The following is a 19,887-nucleotide window of genomic DNA, read 5'->3' on the forward strand; positions in this document are numbered from 1 at the left end:
ATAACTGGGAGGGAGGTGGGGTAGGACTTTACTTGAGTAATACTGTCATGAGATGCACGGGGAAGGAATTAAATGCTGACACTTTTTCATTCCTGGTTTTGGAAATTCACCCTCTAATGGATGGGATCTTCCCTGGACACGGGAGGAGGCCTCTCTGCTTTTCCTGGTTGCTTAGAACCCATCTGCAGCTCCTCGGCCTGCAGGAGTCAACCACCAGCTTGGTTTTGCTCTTGCTCCACAACTCACCCCTCCAAGGCAGTGGCTGTAACCAGGATCTAAGAAAATCTTACACCATCCGTCTTAAATGTGAAGCCCCTCTCTGCTTCATGGGTCCCACACATGCTTTGTGCTCACAAACTCAGGAGAGGAGGCCAACCTCATGCAGCCATTAGGGACACCATCAGCTATGACCCGGAGCCCTTTGGAGTTCTCAGGTGTGTCATGTTCTCCAATTTACAAGGAACAAATAAAAGCTGCTTGAGAGGCCCCTTTGAAAACCTCTTTCCCACAGCTTGAAATGAGGCAGGCATCCCCTACTACCCCCTCTTTATGGGGATAGGACTCTCAGCTGACTGACTGACAGTTCACTCCAACAACCTTCTTCTAATTGCCAACTGCTGATGTGGCTGAGCTTGAAAGTTATGTATGAAGTTAAACAGAAAATTACCGTATGACCTCACAATTCCATTCCTAGGTATACACCCAAAAGAATGGAAAAAAGGGACTCAAATAAGTACATGTACACCCATGTTTTCAGCACTGTTCACAATAGCCAAACAGTGGAAACAACCCAAGTGCGCACCAACAGAGCATGGAGAAACAAAATGTGGTCTATCCATATGATAGAATACTATTCAGCCATCAAAAGGAATGAAGTACTGATTCATGTTACAACATGGATGAACCTTGAAAGCATTATACTAGGAGAAAGAAGCTCATTCACAAAAGGGCACATATTGTATGATTCTATTTATATGCAATGCGCACAATAGGCAAATTCATAGACAGAAAGCAGCTTAGTGGTTGCCAGAAGCTGGAAGTGAGGGGAATGGGGAGTGACCATTTACAGGACACAGCACAGGATTTCTGTTTGGGATAATGAAAAGGTTTTGGAACTAGAGGTGGTGGTTGTATAACATTGTGAATGTACTGAATTGTCTGCTTTACAATGGTTAATGTTATGCGAATTTCCTCTTAATAATTTATTACTTTTTTTTGTTCGTTTTTTTGAGACTGAGTCTTGCTCTGTTGCCCAGGCTGGAGTACAATGACATGATCTCCGTTGACTGCAACCTCTGCCTCCTCAGTTCAAGCAATTCTCCTGCCTCAGCCTCCTGAGTAGCTGGGATTACAGGTGCCCGCCAACGCACCTAGCTAATTTTTTTATTTTTAGTAGAGATGGGTTTCACCATGTTGGACAGGCTGGTCTCGAACTCCTGACCTCAGGTGATCCACCCACCTCGGCCTCCTAAAGTGCTGGGATTACAGGCGTGAGCCACCGCCCCCGGCCAAGTTATTCCTTTTTGTAAAGTTATGTATGCTTGCCCTCTGGCTCCCCTCTGACCTCTCTGCCTGAATCTTTCTGTCTCATCCACATGGCTCTGTCCCAGGTGCTCATCCCATTTTTTGTCTGCATTCCTCCTTGGCAAGGTGGTCCATGGCGTCACCTCTCACGTCTATGCAGGTGATTCCCTGGGGAATGAATATCCTGTCCTGCTCACTCTCTTGAAACCCGGGACCCATTTTAAATGGGCTTCTGGAATGCTATGCTTTAATGTGAACCCCTTGCACCAAATTCACTCCCACATTTTTGCTCCCCAAACTTATTCTTCTCCACTTTTGATGTAGGCTCAGATGGAACTGGATTAAGCCTACCAATGATAAAGCTTCCAAGGAGGCGTCTGATGTCAGAAGATGATTCATACTTGCCTCAACCCGCCCAGTGCTCACTTTCCTCTGTCTGCCTGGAGTGAGCTTTGTGCTGTGGCACCTCACACACAGGTAGAAAAGATAATCTGAATTCTCTTTGGTGATGTTTATGGAGTCCAGAGAGTTACAGTAGAAAACCCTCATCATACCCTTATAATGAGCCTGTACCTTTCCAGTGTACCACACTGATGGCCGAGGACCAAGTAAATCACTTAACGGTTTGGGTGACATTATATGAGTATGCAAGTGTATCTAGAAGAATATGTGCATTAATCACACATTAATTACCTTAAGTGTTATACTTAAGTATACTTAAGGTGCTGAGTTTATACTCAGACAGCTTTATTACAGGTAAAGGGTACAATACTGCAACTGCAGGAGACAGAACAGTATCAAAAGGGATCTGGAGATCTCAGGCACAGGCTTCTTTGTCTTCCCATTGCTGAGTCACACAAGACATGCTTGGTTTCTAGGTCTCAGACACCATCAGCGTTCACACAGAGAATTTGAGAACTGGAAACCCAGGTCTACTTGCAGGGAGGGTCTCTTCTAGTGAGCTGGTCCCCTAGGCCATTCCAGCTACATGGCCAGCCTTAAAGGTCAACCAAGGCTCCACCAACATCAGATGCATATAATAATTATTATGATTACTAAACATTGCAGGTAGACTGGTACATCCTTTCAGGAAACTACTCATAAACTCATGGTTAAAACACGTTATTTATCTTTAGTGAATGCATTCCATAGTTTTAGCTAAGGTCACTACCACGCACCAGGTAGCTCTGGAGATAAGCACGCAGTCAACCCAGACCAGCTGAAATGAACCCAGACTAAACCACATGGCAAACGTGTTCGAGAGCCACAGCCATAGCCATTTTGTTCAGGTCAGTCTGCAAGGCTTGCAAACTCAGGATTAGAGAAACTGCCACAAATATAAACACCCGCATGACCCTGAGGGGCTCTGAAAAGCCCTCCTTAGCTGCCCTGGAGTGAGACATAGGTAACGTGGCCAAGGGACATCTGAACATAGTCACTTTATTTTTACATGTATTTTTATGTGTCTGTGATGGAGCCTTCTTAAGCACAAGAACATTGCTCCCATGAGATGCAGGATTTGTGGGTTGTGGGCATTCAGATGATAATGGTGTCTGGTGTGCATCTAGAAGATCTCCTGATCAACCCAGTGGCCTTTCCAGGATTAATGGAAAGTTCCTCTGTGTTTCTCCCATCTGTCCTTGGAGCTATTCGCCTCACAGCTTTTGCTGCTGTAACTATGGGAAGGAATAAACTAGGTGCGGACTGAATAATGAGGGAGGATATGCACCCTTAATCAGCTTCTAACAGCTTATGCCTTGGGCTTAGTTTGAGTTGTTCTTTTGCCAGCATCTATGGTAGCAGCAGGAACCCTGGCATGGCTGTTCCCTAATCTTCAGAAGTTGGTCAGCTGTCTGTCCCAATCAAGGCAAGGAAGCTACAGCTACTGGTTCAGGGAATGGAACCACCTGTATTTTCAGTAAATGCTTTACCGCACCTTACAGTTTCCTAAGGCTGGACCATGCCCATGACAACAAGGTCATGGAGGTAACAGAGCAACAGGGTGGAAAGAGCTTGAGCCTCTAAATGACTACTTAAAACAAATCCGCCTTCAGACCTCAAATGCTCCCCTTGGGCTGTAATGTGAGAAACTTCTATCTTCTTTCAGCCACTGAATTATTTACTGGGTCTCTTTATTGGCTGTTTAGCTTTATTCTACCCAATATAGAAATGGGCACCTCAGTACTGGGGAGATTCTGTAAAATGTGTGTGTGTGTACTTGTGAACAGTAGGAGGTCAGGAAACAGACACTGCGACTGCAGGATGGGGAGCTAGAGATTGTTCTTATGGTAGGCCAGAATATTTGCAGAACTCAGTAGACATTTGTGATAACTTAGAAGGCAGGCCGCATGCCTATGTGCTCTCCAGGCAGCAGCTGGGAAGAGCCAGAATTTTAGCATGTGTTGGCTCTTAGGGAGAGTGGGTGCTTTTTTTTTTTTTTTTTTTTGAGATGGAGTCTTGCTCTGTCATCCAAGCTGCAGTGCAGTGGCACTATCTCAGCTCACTGCAAGCTCCGCCTCCTGGGTTCATGCCATTCTCCTGCCCCAGCCTCCCGAGTAGCTGGGACTACAGGTGCCCACCACCTTGCCCAGCTGATTTTTTTTTTTTTTTTTTTTTGTATTTTAGTAGAGATGGGGGTGTCACTGTGTTGCCCAGGCTGGTCTCAAACTTCTGAGCTCAGGCAATCCGCCTGCCTCGGCCTCCCAAAGTGCTAGGATTCCAGGCATGAGCCACTGCGCCTGGCCCAGTGGGTGCTTGTATCAGACACTGTCAGCACCCCACCCTTATCCCCATGCCTGAGCCACTTCATTGTACACGGCCTAATTTCCAACTCATTGTACCATCTCCCTTCTTGGCACTGGTCTGTGCTGAAGGTAGGCGCCAGTGGTCTGAGAAAAAGCAGACCTGGCCCAGGACCAAGACTAGGAGTTTGTTTGCTATTGAGTGAAGTTGATGAGAAGGAAAGTTTGGGAGGTCAGAGCACAGGCTTTGGCTCCGACTGCCTGGGTTTTGATCTCTCCTTTCATGCAAGTTAATCAAACTCTCTGAGTGAGTTCCTTCCTTTGTAAAATGGAGGTGAAACTAGTTGTATGTATCTCAAAGGAGTACTGTAAAAATTTAATGGAATAATCCATAGCAGATGCTTAGCACAGTGCCTAGTTCAGAGCTAGTCCTTAAGAAGGATGAGCCATGATTGACAGAAGCATGCAGGTATCCTCTGCCATCTGGCGACAAGGTCAGTTTTCTATTTAAATGTGTGTAAGGGCCACATTTGATCTACAGATAGGACTGCACACATGCGGGTGTTCATTGTAGTGTTTTGGGAATAGCTATATGTGCATCTCATGGATTCCTGGTTAGTGTGAAGGGTAAGAAAAGTCCTCCTGGCCTCCTAGGAAGGCTCCTAGCTATAGAAGCTGCTTTTCCTTTAGGGACCCTGCCACCTCCTGGTCACATTGTATACTTGCAGGTAAAGGTGAGCATCTTGATGTCCACTGAAAACACTGAAAGTAATATGAGGAACCCTTTCCATTAAGTACCTGTAGGTTTTAATTCATTAAAGAGGGATTGTAGCCACCTGGGGTTGAAGCCAGCATTTTCCCTGAGCCTGTCAATAATTTTGATTTGATCTTGAACCCTTTCCATTATCAACAAAGGAGCTTCTGCCACCTTCATGCTTATCTTGGGAAGTTCCTTCCTAAATTTCTCCTTTAGAGCGCCTTGAACCTTGTGATCCTCTACTAATGAGTTCTGAAATAATTCTCGTTTTTACTAAACATCTTATCACCTAGCAGTCTCTCTCATGTCCAGAAGAATACACAATTAGATGAATCCAATAGTGAGGGGAAAAATTAAAAGCATGCTAAGACAGTACAGATTCTCACTGGATGGCCTATTTAATAGTTAAGGAAATGCAGGTGTGAAAACATTGCCTGACCTCAGAGCAGCTATATTCCCAAACTCCCAGTGCTAAGAGAGAACTTAACGTACTTCCCCAATTCCAGTTGACAGCATCCTAAGAACTCCCCTTTTTAATTTGTTCTTTATATTCGTAGAACTTGACACATAGTAGGCACTCAAATAAGTATTCCTAAATGTAGGAAATGTAGAAGGAATGAACTCTAAGCACATCTGTATCAACTTCTCACCAAACACTTTGCATATGACATATGGTTTAATTCTCATGGCAACTTTGTAAGTCAGAAATCTGATTTAAAATAAGCAAACTGTCAACAATTCCACAGAAAACGTGTCAGGCCCCTAATTTGAGTTCCCTGGCTGATCCCAATGGTTGAACCCTTGTGAGAAAAGACATCAACCCTCTAGCAGGGGCAAATTAAAGTCTGGGATCCAAATCTGACCTGCCACTTGCTTTTGTACATCCTGAAGGGATTTTACTTTTTGTTGTTGTTGTTTCGGTTTTCTTTTGAGACAGAGCTCATTCTGTCACCCAGGCTGGAGTGCAGTGGTGTGATCTCGGCTCACTGCAACCTCCGCCTCCCAGGTTCAAGCAATTCTCCTGCCTCAGCCTCCCGAGTAGCTGGGATTACAGGTGCCCTCCAACACGCCTGGCTAATTTTTGTATTTTCAGTATAACTGGGGTTTCACCTTGTTGTCAGGCTGGTCTCGAACTCCTGACCTCAGGTGATTTGCCTGCCTCGGCCTCCCAAAGTGCTGGGATTACAGGTGTGAGCCACTGCGCCCAGCCTAATTTTACATTTTTTAATGGTTGACAGAGATCAAAGAAAAATATTTTGTGACATGTGAAAATTACATAAAATGAAAATTTTAATGTTCATAAATACAGTTTTACTGGAACACAGCCACACTATTTCATTTCCTTGTTGTTTATGGCCACTTTCAGGTGACAGTGGCAGAATTGGGTGGCTGTATGACCTACAAAGGCTAAAATATTCACTATCTGACCTTTTACTAAAAAGCTTCGCAAAAAAAGAAAAATTAGAATGAACCCAGCTGGTCACATAAACACCTGCTCTGTGTTGTTCCTAACCAGTTTTGGGTCAAAAGATATAGAGATTTGAAAACACCTTTGCAAAGATTATGACAGCGAGAGAAATCTAGTATGGCTGGCTCCATCTTGCCCCTAGCCTCACAGGCTAGCTGTTATCACTCATTCCTGGGTGTAGGCCAACCTAACCATGGGAAGAATTTAGTTTATAGTTTAAAGCAAAGATGATAATAGCCCTTCCCTAAACTAAACCACCTTTGTAAAACTAATGAAAGGCCACAAGATCAGCATTATGACAGGGGCCTGAATTCTGCTAAGATATAGGTGTAGTTAAATGATAACCTGCCGTCAGGTCCATGGTCCGGTTCCAGCCCATGCTGAGGTCCAAAGGGAGTGGGTGGATAAATGGCAGATAGCTGAAAGAACATTTGGGGGGGCATAGGTAGGTGAAATACAGCTTTATTTAGCAGCTCTCTCACACTGTCTGCTCTGTCTTGGCTGCTTGCTCTGGCAGCTCCCATGCACAGCTGCATGGCCGGCTCTCCCTTCAGGGTCAGCAGCTTAACTCTCTGGGCACGAGCAAGCTGAGCTGCGTCCTGGATCCCCTCTGTCCATCTGCAAAGACAGCTTTGACTCTCTCTCTTTCTCAGAGTGTGAGCATCTGTACAGTGTCAGCAGGGCAGTTATACCTTTTACAGACAATAGTGGCATAGAGCCAAGTGATGGCCTTCCCATGTTATGGCTACATAGCTGTGTTTACATTATAACAAGCAGAGTTATGCACCTGCACTACAAACTCAACGAGTCATACAGGATGTAAACATCCTACCTTGGCCTATCCTTGACCAAAGCACATCCATTAACTTACACCAGCCATTGTTCTGGAGGCCACAAGATCTGTAACTTCTCCAATCACTCCCATAAGTAACATCACTATTGTAGAACCTAAGATTGGCCTTTTTTTTTTTTTTTTTTTTTTTTTTTTTTTCTTTTTTTTTTTTATGGAGCTGGAGTTTTGCTCTTGTTGCCCAGGCTGGAGTGCAATGGCACGATCTCGGCTCACTGCAACCTCCGCCTCCCAGGTTCAAGCAATTCTCCTACCTCAGCCTCCCGAATAGCTGGGATTACAGGCATGCACCACCACACCCAGCTAATTTTGTATTTTTAGTAGAGACGGGGTTTCTCCATGTTGAGGCTGGTCTCGAACTCTTGACCTCAGGTGATCCGCCCACCTCGGCCTCCCAAAGTGCTGGGATTACAGGCGTGAGCCACCGCGCCCGGCCTTAAGATTGGCCTTTGAGATGTTTTTCAGAGTTTTGCATTTCTGGCAACCAACTGACTCTACCTGGATCCATGTGACTTGTGACTCAACAGTTACTGTGGCCCCCGCCCAGAGGTGAACTCAGTGCACAAGGACCATTTTCCACATCCCTACGATTTCATCCCCAACCAGTCAACACTCCCCATTTCCCAGTCCCCTGCCCACCAAACTATCCTTGAAAAACCCAAGCCTTTGGGGAGACTGATTTGAGTAATAACTCTGTCTGCTGCATGGCCAGCCTTGCATTAATTACACTCTTTCTTTACTGCAATACCATGGTCTCAGCGAAATGGATTTTTTCTCTGCAGTGGGCAGGAAGAATGTGTTAAGCAATTGCAGATGCTACAAAGACACTTAGAATTGTAACTAGGGGTTTACTATGCATCCTAGCTCCCTTACTATCTTTTTTTTTTGAGACAGTCTCATTCTGTCACCAAGGCTGGAGTGCAGTGGCACGATCTCAGCTCACAGCAACCTCCACCTCCTGGGTTCAAGTGATTCTCCTGCCTCAGCCTCCTGAGTAGCTGGGATTATAGGCCCCCACTGCTACACCCAGCTAGGCTGGTCTTGAACTCCTGACCTCAAGAGATCCACCCACCTCGGCCTCCCAAAGTGTTTGGATTACAGGTGTGACCCACAGCACCTGGCCCCTTACTACCTTTAGGGAGATGATAGGCTCCAGGTGTAATAAGCTCAAGCTCTTCCCCAAACCACATTCTCAGTATAAAGAGAAATTGTGTTGTTCTCAACACAGTATAGAAGAGAGGTGACTACGGTCTCTTGTTCGAATGTATAGATTTATCACGAAGTTAAAATGTCTCTGCCTTACTGATAATTCTCTTTAGTTCTGCGGTTAAGAACTCTGACTTTGGTAAGACTGCCTAGATAGGGATGACTTTACATATGTCATCACTTCAACTATTTGTGCTTCAGTTTCTTAATAGTGAAAAAGGAGGAATAACATGACTTAGCATGTAGTTGTAATAAATTGTAGCTGCCTTATTACCACATTTCATCGAATCTCAGATGCCATCAATTGGAATTTGAATTTCTAAATATAACCATTAAGAAAAAGCACTGCCATTTAGACCACAACCCAATACCCTCTGATCACTGAGAATGTTTATTTTGTGCCCATTGAATAGCTCCTTTGGGCTTATTTAAATATAGATTTTTATGATACATCACTCTTGTGCATGCATAAAAAAGGAAAGTACAAACAAAATAAATTGGCTGAGGTATTCCTAAGACATCTTTATGTTTAAAGTCTAGCTCTCCTGGGTTCTTTTTCCACATTTTTATACACATGATCATCCTCTGTGGCCATGTGTGTTGGTGCAGAATTTCTTTTTTTGAGACAGGATCTCGCTCTGTTGTCCAAGGTGGAGTGCAGTGGCATGATCATAGCTCATTGCACCCTTAACCTCCTGGGTTCAAGTGATCCTCCTGCCTCAGCCTCCAAGTGGGACTACAGGTATGTGCCACCATGCCCGGCTAATTTTTTGCTTTTGTAGAGACGCAGACTCACTCTATTGCCCAGGCTAGTTTCAAACTCCTAGCCTCAAGCAATCCTCCCGCCTCAGCTTGCCAAAGTTGTTAGGATTACAGGCATGAGCCACCGTGCCTTGCCGGCACAGTATTTCTTGACGGGGTACTCCACTATTGAATCTGGTATTTCCTTCCAAGTCAGCCATACCCATTCTGTAAATTTGGTGACTGGCACTTTCCCACTGGACTAAGCTCATAGTTAAATAAGCAGGCAGCTTCCATCAAACTCATGCTTGCCATCCTAAAAATGATCCAAATGATGAACAAGTTATTTACAATAGCTTCTCATTCTTTGAAATGTTTAAAATCTATTCTAAGGCTTGTCCATTCCTCTTGCTTTCCATTGCATGGGTTAGTATGTAAACAACACATGCATGGCCAGCAAGGCTGAAAACTCAATTACGGCGACCCCAATAGAAATAGCCACACCCATGTTTCCCCTTGCTTAGGCCAGGCCAGGTACATCATGTCTGTGCCCACGCAGCAGGGATTGTAAGACACATTCTGATTGCAGAGATAATAAAATGTTCAGAAGTGAGACCCTTAGAAACGGTGGCATGTGATGCTCTTCTTTTATTGCTTCTCCTAGCATTGTCCCTTTTATGATTCTGCTTCACTCAAACTGTCAGAAAGGGTGTAACAACGAGCAATATGACTATGGTGCCCAGGATTCCAAAAAGAACCCTTCCGTGTTACCATGCCAACCAGCATCCATCCCAAGAATTGGCTCTGAATAAGCTGGGTCCACCTGCGGTGTGTCAGCCACTGGCAAACACCAGAGGCTGCAGGGCACAGAAAAAAAACCCAGCCTTGGCTGTACTCCTCCCAATACCCAGCATTCTTAGGTGTGGAGGTGAAAGATGAGTCAAACAATCATAGGGCAACAAAGGATGCATCCTGTGGCCTGCAGAACCTCAGGGAAAGCTCATATCCTTCCTTTGAATTTGGAGGGTCAGGTGAGGATGGGCAGACGTTTGCAAAAGTAAAGTCTATTTGAGGGTCCTGTCCAGAGACCTCTGTGCAGGAACTAGTTGCCTGCTTCCAGGTGAGACTTAAAAAAAAAGAAAGAAAGAAACAGCCAGGCATGACGGCTCATGCCTGTAATCCCAGCACTTTGGGAGGATGAGGTGGGCGGATCACGAGGTCAGGAGTTCAAGACCAGCCTGGCCAACATGGTGAAACCCCGTCTCTACTAAAAATACTAAAAAATTAGCCTGTAGTCTCAGCTACTCGGGAGGCTGAGGCAGGAGAATCACTTGCACCTGGGAGGCAGAGGTTGCAGTGAGCCGAGACCGTGCCATTGCACTCCAGCCTGGTGACAGAGCAAGACTCTGTCTCAAAACAAACAAACAACCCACCATACATTTGTTTGTTTGTATTTACCTGTATTATCTATTTAAATATTTTGTTCATGGCACCACCTATTAACATTCATTTAACGTATTTTATATGTATTTGATGTATGCTGATCAATTATTTCACATTTTATATTCTTTTTTTTTTTGAGACGAGAGTCTCGCTCTCTCGCCCAGGCTGGAGTACAGTGGCATGAGCTTGGCTCACTGCAACCTCCACCTCCTGAGTTCAAGCCATTCTTCTGCCTTAGCTTCACGAGTAGCTGGGATTACAAGCGTGTGCCACCATACCCATGTTCACACTCATGTCTGAGACCAATTTAGATTAAATAAATTAGAATATCTAGGGCTGAGGCCCAAGCACTGGTTTGTCTGTTTATTTGTTTTTGAGACAGAGTCTCATTCTGTTCCCCAGGCTGGAGGGCATTGGTATGATCTTGGCTCACTGCAATCTCCGCCTCCTGGGTTCAGGCAAGTCTCATGCCTCAGCCTCCCAAGTCGGTGGGATTATAGGCATGTGCCACCACACCTGGCTAATTTTTGTATTTTTAGTAGTGATGGGGTTTCACCATGTTGGCCAGGCTGGTATTGAACTCCTGGCCTCAAGTGGTCCACCGGCCTTGGTATCCCAAAGTACTGGGATTATAGGCATGAGCCACCACACCCAGCCAGCACTAGTATTTTTAAAATCACTTGAGCTGATCCTAATGTAAGCACAGGTTACAGCCACTGCACAGGGTGGTGATGCTCAAGGCTTGCTGCATATGGGTCACTTGGGATGCTCTTAGAGCATATTAATACCTGGACCCCAACCCATGTCAATTGAATCCAAATTTTAAAGCTCTCTGGGTGATTCTAATGTGGAGTCAGAATTGAGATGTGCTGCCCTCGACCAAATAAGAATAACTTCTTACTTTGCATCTCATCTCAAATTATGTAACCATGTCACTCAAACAAACTTATGTTATTGGTCCTTGTGTTATTAAGTCCAAACTTACGTTATTGTGCATCAGCCCACACAATAAAAACTTCTTCCAGTGGTCAAATGAATTCCTTGATCTTACCCTGAAATTAAAGTCTGAACATACAGAGATATATTCCTCTTTTCCCCACTTTCTTCTTAATCTGTTTAGCCACAGTTGGAGGGGCCTCATTCGAGAATCTAAGTGGAGTCAAAGTTCTGCCTCACCAAGGCCCACAAAATGGTGAGTTGATAGGCTGCACAAACACACAAAAGCCTCTAACAAATATTCAAAACACCCCAGAACCACATGTGGCTGTGTTTTCAGCTTATCAGTCATGTATCAGTTTCCTCATTTTCAAACATAAGTGGCAGGCCCAGACCTATTCATTTCTTATACTCTAGACCGATGGTTCTCAAAGGAGGTCCCTGGACCAGCAGCAGCAGCATCTAAGGGAGCTAGCTAGAATATTCTGGGGCTTCACTCCAGATCTACTGATCAGAAGTTCTGGGATGGGACTCAGAATCAGTAGATCTCATTCAGTAGATCAGAAATGGGGCCCAGATTTGTAACAAGCCCTCCAGGTGATGCAGAACTCACTCCAATTTGAGAGCCAGGGCTCACCAGAGGCTCTTTGATATAACCAGCTGAAGACCTCTACAGAGACTGAATGTTTCATACATGAGCAGACAGAGAAAAAACAAACTGATTTGTGCTTTTACTTGTCTCGGGTAGCAGTAGACTCATTCCAGTTGTTCAGAGTCCACCCACTTTGAACTTAGAACAAAGATAACTCTCCATCCAGAGTTTGGATAACTCTCCCATCAAGGTTAACTGACACTGAGATCACCACGTCTTTGCAACATGAAACAATGTGCACCACGCAAATACTCTTCTCTCTCCCGGAGAAAGCATGTGAATGCTTGGGCAACATTTAGAAATTGCCAGTGTGGCATCTCCAGGTATTTCCTGAGTCCCCATTTTTTCACTTGGTGTCATCTTGTACATTTAAAACCTTTTGCATTCTCCTTTTCAATTTCCCATTTGTTCTCTATGTCCCTAGCAGCTCAATTCTGAATTTGGTGTGGGTTCTGTATAGGGAGGAGCATAGTCACCACCCTTTCATGGCCCAGGAATCCCATCATTAAAATGAGCAGTGCTCCGAAGTAACCTCATGGCCTTGTGTGTCTCACAATGACGGTCTCTGTCACGAATACAAAACAGGGGACATGAACCTGGGTAATGGACACAGGCCCCCATCCCTTCCCACAGATACACATCAGAGAGCAAAGAGCCTGCATAACTGCCCTCCACTGGGTAAAGGGTTAATGCCTTTTAACATTGGTAGTTTTGCAGTTACAGCCTCCCCAAAAATAACTTTTGTAGTGAGTGTTGCACCCTCCTCTACCATTGCAGGAGACTTGCTTTTTCACACATGGCCTGAGTTCCTTCCTTCCCAGCACACCTGCCTGCCAAATCTCAATCGCTACCTCGGCCTGAGGCCTCCAGATGTTAGTAGTGATGGATGGAAACAGGACCAGGACTGAATCCGTAGGTGGTCACAGCACTACTGCCCATGGTTCCTGGAGGCAGCCTGGAGAGCAAGCTTTCTTCCTCATTAGCGAGAGAGCTGATGGCTACATGTTGACATGAAGGACTCCTTTTGTTGTATTCAACATAAAGCCCCTTTCCCCAAACTCTTACTCTGGTTTCTTATTTTCCTACTCCCTGTACTACCTCCAACTCTTTTTCTTTTCTTTCTTTTTTTTTTTTTTTTTGCTAGAACTTTATTGTGGTACAATTTACTTAACAAAATTTACTCAAGTGTATGATTCTCAGTACATTTAAAATTGTGCAACCATCACCACAGTTTAATTTTATCACATTTTTATCACCCTATTTGCAGTCAATTTTGGTCCTTTGTTTGGCAGCTGGGATGCCTGGGCTGTCTGCTGTCACCATCTCCTGGGAGAGATGATCTCAAAGAGAAGAACCCAGAGAAAGTTCATCCAAAGAAAGTTCTTTGTTGCTCCCACCAAAACCCCACTCTTCCCCTAGACTTGGGCTCCTATCACAGCCTTGGCTTTGATCCCTGAGAGCCCCTTTTCTGGACAGTACAGTGCGGGGAGACGGTGCAAGCCCATTTTGACTTCACACACATGTGAAGCTGCCAATGTGTGCTTCTGTGGGAAGAGCGGTTAAGAGCCGGGGTTCAAATGCAAGCACTAACATTTACAAGCTATGCATTGAAAAACTAACTTCCCGGGGCTGCAGTTTCCTACTATGTAAAATGGAAATCAATATAAATATAAATATATCATAGTCATGGAGAGCCTGGAGTTCCTGTCACATTCTCAGTGACATTCACAAGTGTTATCCACTGTTACTAGACTTTGACCAAAGTGCCCCCACTTCCAAATTCAGAACTCTCACCACTTAGAGGTTGAAAGATGTCACTCTCGACAGGTGCCACAGAACATCCCCAGATGCTCAGAACAGGAAGATATGGTTGGAAAACCTGTGGAGAAAAAGGCTGGAAAAGTTACAAATGGGGAGAGAGAGAAAAAGGCAGCTGGAAAGGAAGTACCAGGAAGAGGAGGGGCCGAAGGAAAGACTAGGAAAACTGATGGTCAGGGGTCAGGGCCCCAGGGCTGGGTGATGGGATAGAGCAGCTGGAGACTGAAGGGGGAGGGAGGAAGTAGAAGGGAGGACAGGCGGAAATGTGGGGAGGACGCTTCCTGATAAACTTATGGTCTTCGCATGCTCTTGAAAGAATAAGTTTTGTTAATTATACCACAATATAGCTCTAGCAAAAAAAAAAAAGGAAAGAAAGAAAAGAAAAAGAGTTGGGGGTAGTAGAAGAGTAGGAAAATAAAGAAACCAGAGTAAGAGTTTGGGGAAAGGGGCTTTATGTTGAATACAACAAAAGGAGTCCTTCATGTCAATATGTAGCCATCAGCTATTCTTTGCAGAGGAGAGCCAAATACAGGTGCTCAGAATGTATTTTTTTTTTGAGACGGAGTCTCGCTCTGTTGCCCAGGCTGGACTGCAGTGGCGTGATCTCGGCTCACTGCAAGCTCCGCCTCCTGGGTTCACGCCATTCTCCTGCCTCAGCCTCCTGAGTAGCTGGGACTACAGGCGCCCGGCTAATTTTTTGTATTTTTGGTAGAGACGGGGTTTCACCATGTTAGCCAAGATGGTCTCGATCTCCTGACCTCGTGATCCGCCCGCCTCGGCCTCCCAAAGTGCTGGGATTACAGGCGTGAGCCACCGCGCCCAGCCGGTGCTCAGAATGTATTCTAAAGGTTAGAGCCACAAGCTACAGGCAAGGCTAGAGTTTACGGTTCGTCCTGCTGTTTGTCCCGCTCTCGCTGTGGTTTCGAGTCTATGTCCTCAAGAGGCACTTGCAGCTTCTGGCATCCAGCCAGGGTGGCTGGGGACAGCATTGAAAAGGGGGCTGTGGGAACAGCCTGGTGCAGCAGTGCCCCCTCAGCTCGGATTGATTCCTTTGTTGCAAACATGAGGAAGCAGAAGCTGTCACACAGTAGCGGCCAAGGACGCTGGCATGCCACTGTTTGGCCCAGCCTTCCACCCTCCCTCACAGTCAAACAAGCAGCCATTATTTATAAAAACTCAACACACATTGGATTTTAATGAGAAAATAACTGTATACTTGCATTGAATGCCTCACAATCACTATAAAACCAAAGCAGGATAATAACATTTCAGTGGTTAACATACACAGGAAAGCCAGATACAGAGTATAATTTCCAAACACAGTATTGCTGCTTTTTCCGCCTCCTCCCCCAAGAAAAGAAAAACAAAGAAAAAATAATTTGGGTAAAGAGCAACACAAAATCAAAATTGGCAGCTCACTGAATGCTTAAAATTCAGGAAATTGGTTCTTTAACTAAATGGAATATATTCACCATCTCTAACACTTAGGCTACTTTTTTTTCAACACATAGTTTAATTAAATCCATTCTTTAGTTGGGAAAAAAAGGTTTATTTGTCTTCAGAGACAAGAATCAACACTGTTTTAGTGTTCCTTGTTACACTTTATAGATATATATGTGTGTGTGTATATATATACGTGGACATTGATCTATATACGGCTTATATGTCATTGTCTAGGGTGAGCAGCATGCATGGGTATGAAGAGGCAAGTAAATTGCATTGTGTCATCCAAGTAAAACACAGCCCGGCCTCCTGCCACTGACAGACCCTGTTTCCATAATTTCCGGATGAGAAAGCCAAGGCATGTCAGTAGTTAATCAGCTCTGGAGGAAAGTGAACACCTATAAACACGGCAGAATGCAATACTTCCAGAAAGGCTTTTAACATCTACAGAATCTAAACATTTTGTAAGAGGTGGGGTTAACAAGCTTGCGTGCTATTTGGGGGTGGGGCTGAGCATCAGAGGCAAAGTTTTTCGTAAGCCTCTTTCTCTCGATGGATTAGGCAGGAATGACTTTCCTCCAGGGGACGGTCCCATCTTCAGAAAGTTAAAAGGGTCCATTTGGGATCCCAGAGCCTAGCACGGTGCTATGTACAAAGCGGTGGCCCAAGGTTTCTTGAATGAATAAAAAACTCAAGAGCACAGAGAAAATCTGGCTCTCCCAAGTAAACTGTAATTTACATTTTAATGGGATTATAATAGGATCTTCAGTGAGTGGAGCAAGAAGATTGACAGCAGTAATCCGGAAGGCAGCATAGGAGTAATAGCCAAAGTTAAGAGATGTAGGGGCCACAGTGAAAACAGCTTTGTGACTGTGGGAGAGTCCCAGAAACAGTATTTCTTTCCTTATCCACACACGGAGCATGGCCCAAGAACCCCCAGCTCTGGAGCTCTCATATTCTTTAAGCCATAAGTGCTCTGGTTCAATCAACTGTGGTCAAAGACCACTTCATCTGCCTCTAAAGTGATTCCGTGAATAGTGTGGCCTCTTAAGCTTTTCCCTTAGCTGTACATTCTCTTGTCAAATGTAGGTTTCACGTAGCACATGGTTTCCTTCAAAACAGAACAAAAAACTTTAAGGTAAGTCATAAGGATGGTTTAGTCTTGTGAAAAATGGGGAAGTTAGTGTTTATCATGTCTGTGGTCTCTACCAGATCCATGAGTCAGAGAAAACGAAGCACATCACATTTTTTGTGCAACCCATAGAACTATCCTACTCTCCAACCATCCTAACCTGCCACTGTGCCTGGGGCTGTGCAACTCTGCTGCCTGCTCTGTTCTTATCCCTGTGTCTGCTTTGGGAACGCCCCCTTATCGCTGGGTTCTCAGCCCAGGCATCTGGGACCTCTGGCTGGAAATCCTCAGGTAAAGACGATCCTCCTTCCTGGGTCCTCCCATTTCATGTCAGGACTTGTAATCTAACACGGATCTCATTTTCCTGAGAATGTTAGTCTCCATGCCAGCCTCCCTCACTATAAAATGAATTTCTTGCAACAGGGATCTTACTTGTTTTGTGTCCCCAGTGGCTAGCACATTTTGCTGAGAATTCATTCAAAATACTCAGGAGAACGAATCATATAAAGATGGTGCCAATTGCCCATGTGCTATTTGGGCTGCCATCTGTAGAATGTGGCTTCAAGTTAGAGGTTCCCTTGGCAGTTTTAAAGGATCCTTGTTAGTAGATGGTTCCATTTTTTACTTTGTGCCTACTTCTCATCTGTGAACAAATGTCCCCCCCAAAGTCAACACTAGTCTAATAAAAGAAGCAAAGGAAATGTGTGTTAACATCTACATACAAATTTTGTGAAATTGCTACTTGTTAGAATAACATACTAGAGCTTATGACATAACAATATAAAAACAAAAATGATTTTTAGTGAGGTCTGACTTAATTATTGCTTTTTTAAAAACCACAGTTTTAAAACAAAGGAAAAAAAAAGAAGGCTGGTTATTTTTTTTTTCTCATGGCCAGAATTGAAAATTTTCTCATCCAGAAATTTAGGGCACCCAATTATTGAATACCCTTATCATATTGCTTTAAATGACAGAAAGATTAAAGCTGGCATCCTCTATAGTATACTAAGCATGAATGCAAAGTATGAGAATAAATAGGAGACTTTCCGAAATGTCAAATTACAAAACCGCTCAAAACTTTGTAATTGTGACTCATGCAAATACCTTGTTAGGTCAATTTAATATTACAAATACTGCATCAGCTCGGTGCCTTTATATCCCTTTTCATAAAAAAGAAATTCTCACTCCACTCCTGAAGCCAGCAAACAGCTTTGGAGGAATTACCTGTATACCCAAATGCCACGGTCACTCTGGAATTTTAATCCACTCACACACACACACACATGCACACACACACACGCACACACCCTTACTCATGAACATACACATCTCACACAAACACACAATGGTGTACACACATACACACATCCACACACACCCCATCTTTAGGATTTGTAGCTGATTCCAAGCCTGCACTTAAATTTCTATTCTATATTTTTCTTTGTATCATCCTGAAAAACACTGGTTGCTCAGCAAAAACAGCATCTCTTACCTCCTTATTTTGTTCTCATTCTTTCTCCCTCCCTCCCTTTTTCTCTCTCTACCTTCATGACTTTTCTTTCGTGTTGCCTCTCTGATTGATCCAAAAAGAATCCATCATTCTTCTTCCTATCTCTAAGGCCCACTTTATAATACAAAATAGTTATAAACACCTTTTTATTTCTTATCATCTACCTCTCCAAGGCAGAGTTCGCCTTTTTTTTTTTTTCAATTATTGCCACTCTAAAAATGCCCCCACCATCTTGAACCAAGTTTTTCAATGTGTACAGGTTCTATACATGTATATATTCCCCCATCCCATCATAAAAATAGTTGTTGCCCACTAAATATAGTTTTCCTATGAAGAAACATAACTGAAAATGTGTTCTCATAAACTGCAGATCAGTGAATATTATAAGCAGACACGATCCTAAAGCTAACATCATCCATTTGGTTTGGTTTTCTCTTCCCCTTTCTCAGCCTCCTCATGTAGAATAGATTGTGTTTGCGACATGAAGAAATATTGTCTTAAAATATGGATTTTATGAATTGTGATCATGAGTTGTTCTCAATTAAAAATAATTAAATGTAAGACAAGTGGAATCATAACTGCCTCTTCTGGGCAAACATGGAGAGAAATGCCATTCATTTTATGGCTGCTGGAGAAAATGGAGTTAATGCAACACCCTCTGATGCTGCGAGAGACAGGTGGGAAACTGGTGCAGGGAAATATCCTGTGCCATGTAGGCTGCACCAGCCTGGGCCCTACTGCTCTCTAAGTGGCCCTATCACCATTGTTCTTCATCACCCAGGGAGGCTGGTCTCAGTTCTGCCTGTAGCAACTATGTTGATTTGCTTTTAACATGTTTTGTCCTTTTGGATCCATTGTAGATTGGCCCAAAACCAGACACTGGGATTGAGTCACCAAAAAAGTCCTTTCTCTTTTGACTCCTGGGTGTCCAGAGTCTGATAGGTGGACTTCCTTTTCGTTTCGTTTTCATCATTATGTATTGCAGCTTCTGGTCTACATAAGGATTGCTGAGTTTGTTTGCACTTTAATAAATAGTCCATTAAAATGCTTTCAGTTGTTAATTTCTTGGTTTCTTGGTCTCCCAAGCACCAAAGACGCTTCTTGGGTTGAAGGAAGTTTATTCGTTGTCTTCTTCCTCCTGGTTGGCATAGATCCCTGCTTCCCAGCGCAAAGCCAGCGCGCTCTTTCTTCGATTAACCCGTGTGGCCTCAAGGACCTGTAAAGAGAGGGGAAAAAATTATGTAGCGTTCATGGATGTTAATTATGAACATAAACCAACTTCTCTGTTTCTTTCTTCCTTTCTCTTTATCAACTTGAGAGGAGAAAGTGATAAAGCACTGCTGGGAGACAGGAGAGACGCTGGAAAAAGGGGAATGGGAGGTTCTGGTTATGCATTCATCTCACGGCCAATATTCATCTGCTACTTGACCCCTAGTTTTCACCATAAATTTAATTTTCATGAAATGTTCTGCAAGTTTCTTTGAACTAGCCGTGATTCTGCATCAAGTTTGCAGATAAAGCAGATCTCTACAGGCAACAGATCAGTGCTGTCCAACTGAATTTTATGCAATGATGAAAATGTATCTCTGCTATCCAGTATGGTAGCCACAAGCCATATGTGGCTATTGAGCACTTGAAATAGGGCTAGTGTGGCTGATAAGCTAAA

General features: G+C 44.0%; 1 protein-coding gene across 5 annotated transcripts in view; it reads right to left on the reverse strand.

Moving 5' to 3' along the window:
- Nucleotides 1–15,301: 15,301 nt before the first annotated feature.
- Nucleotides 15,302–19,887, reverse strand: part of PALM2AKAP2 (PALM2 and AKAP2 fusion) — a 529,571-nt gene continuing 524,985 nt past the window's right edge. For all 5 annotated transcript variants that reach the window (XM_055271528.2, XM_055271531.2, XM_055271532.2 and 2 more), the window contains one exon: nt 15,302–19,437. In XM_055271528.2, coding sequence (XP_055127503.1) covers nt 19,339–19,437 — 99 coding nt within the window. In that variant the 3' untranslated portion in view covers nt 15,302–19,338. The remainder of the gene's footprint in view (nt 19,438–19,887) is intronic.

Source organism: Symphalangus syndactylus, chromosome 3, assembly GCF_028878055.3.
Source record: "Symphalangus syndactylus isolate Jambi chromosome 3, NHGRI_mSymSyn1-v2.1_pri, whole genome shotgun sequence".
NCBI classification, from domain to species: Eukaryota; Metazoa; Chordata; class Mammalia; order Primates; family Hylobatidae; genus Symphalangus; species Symphalangus syndactylus.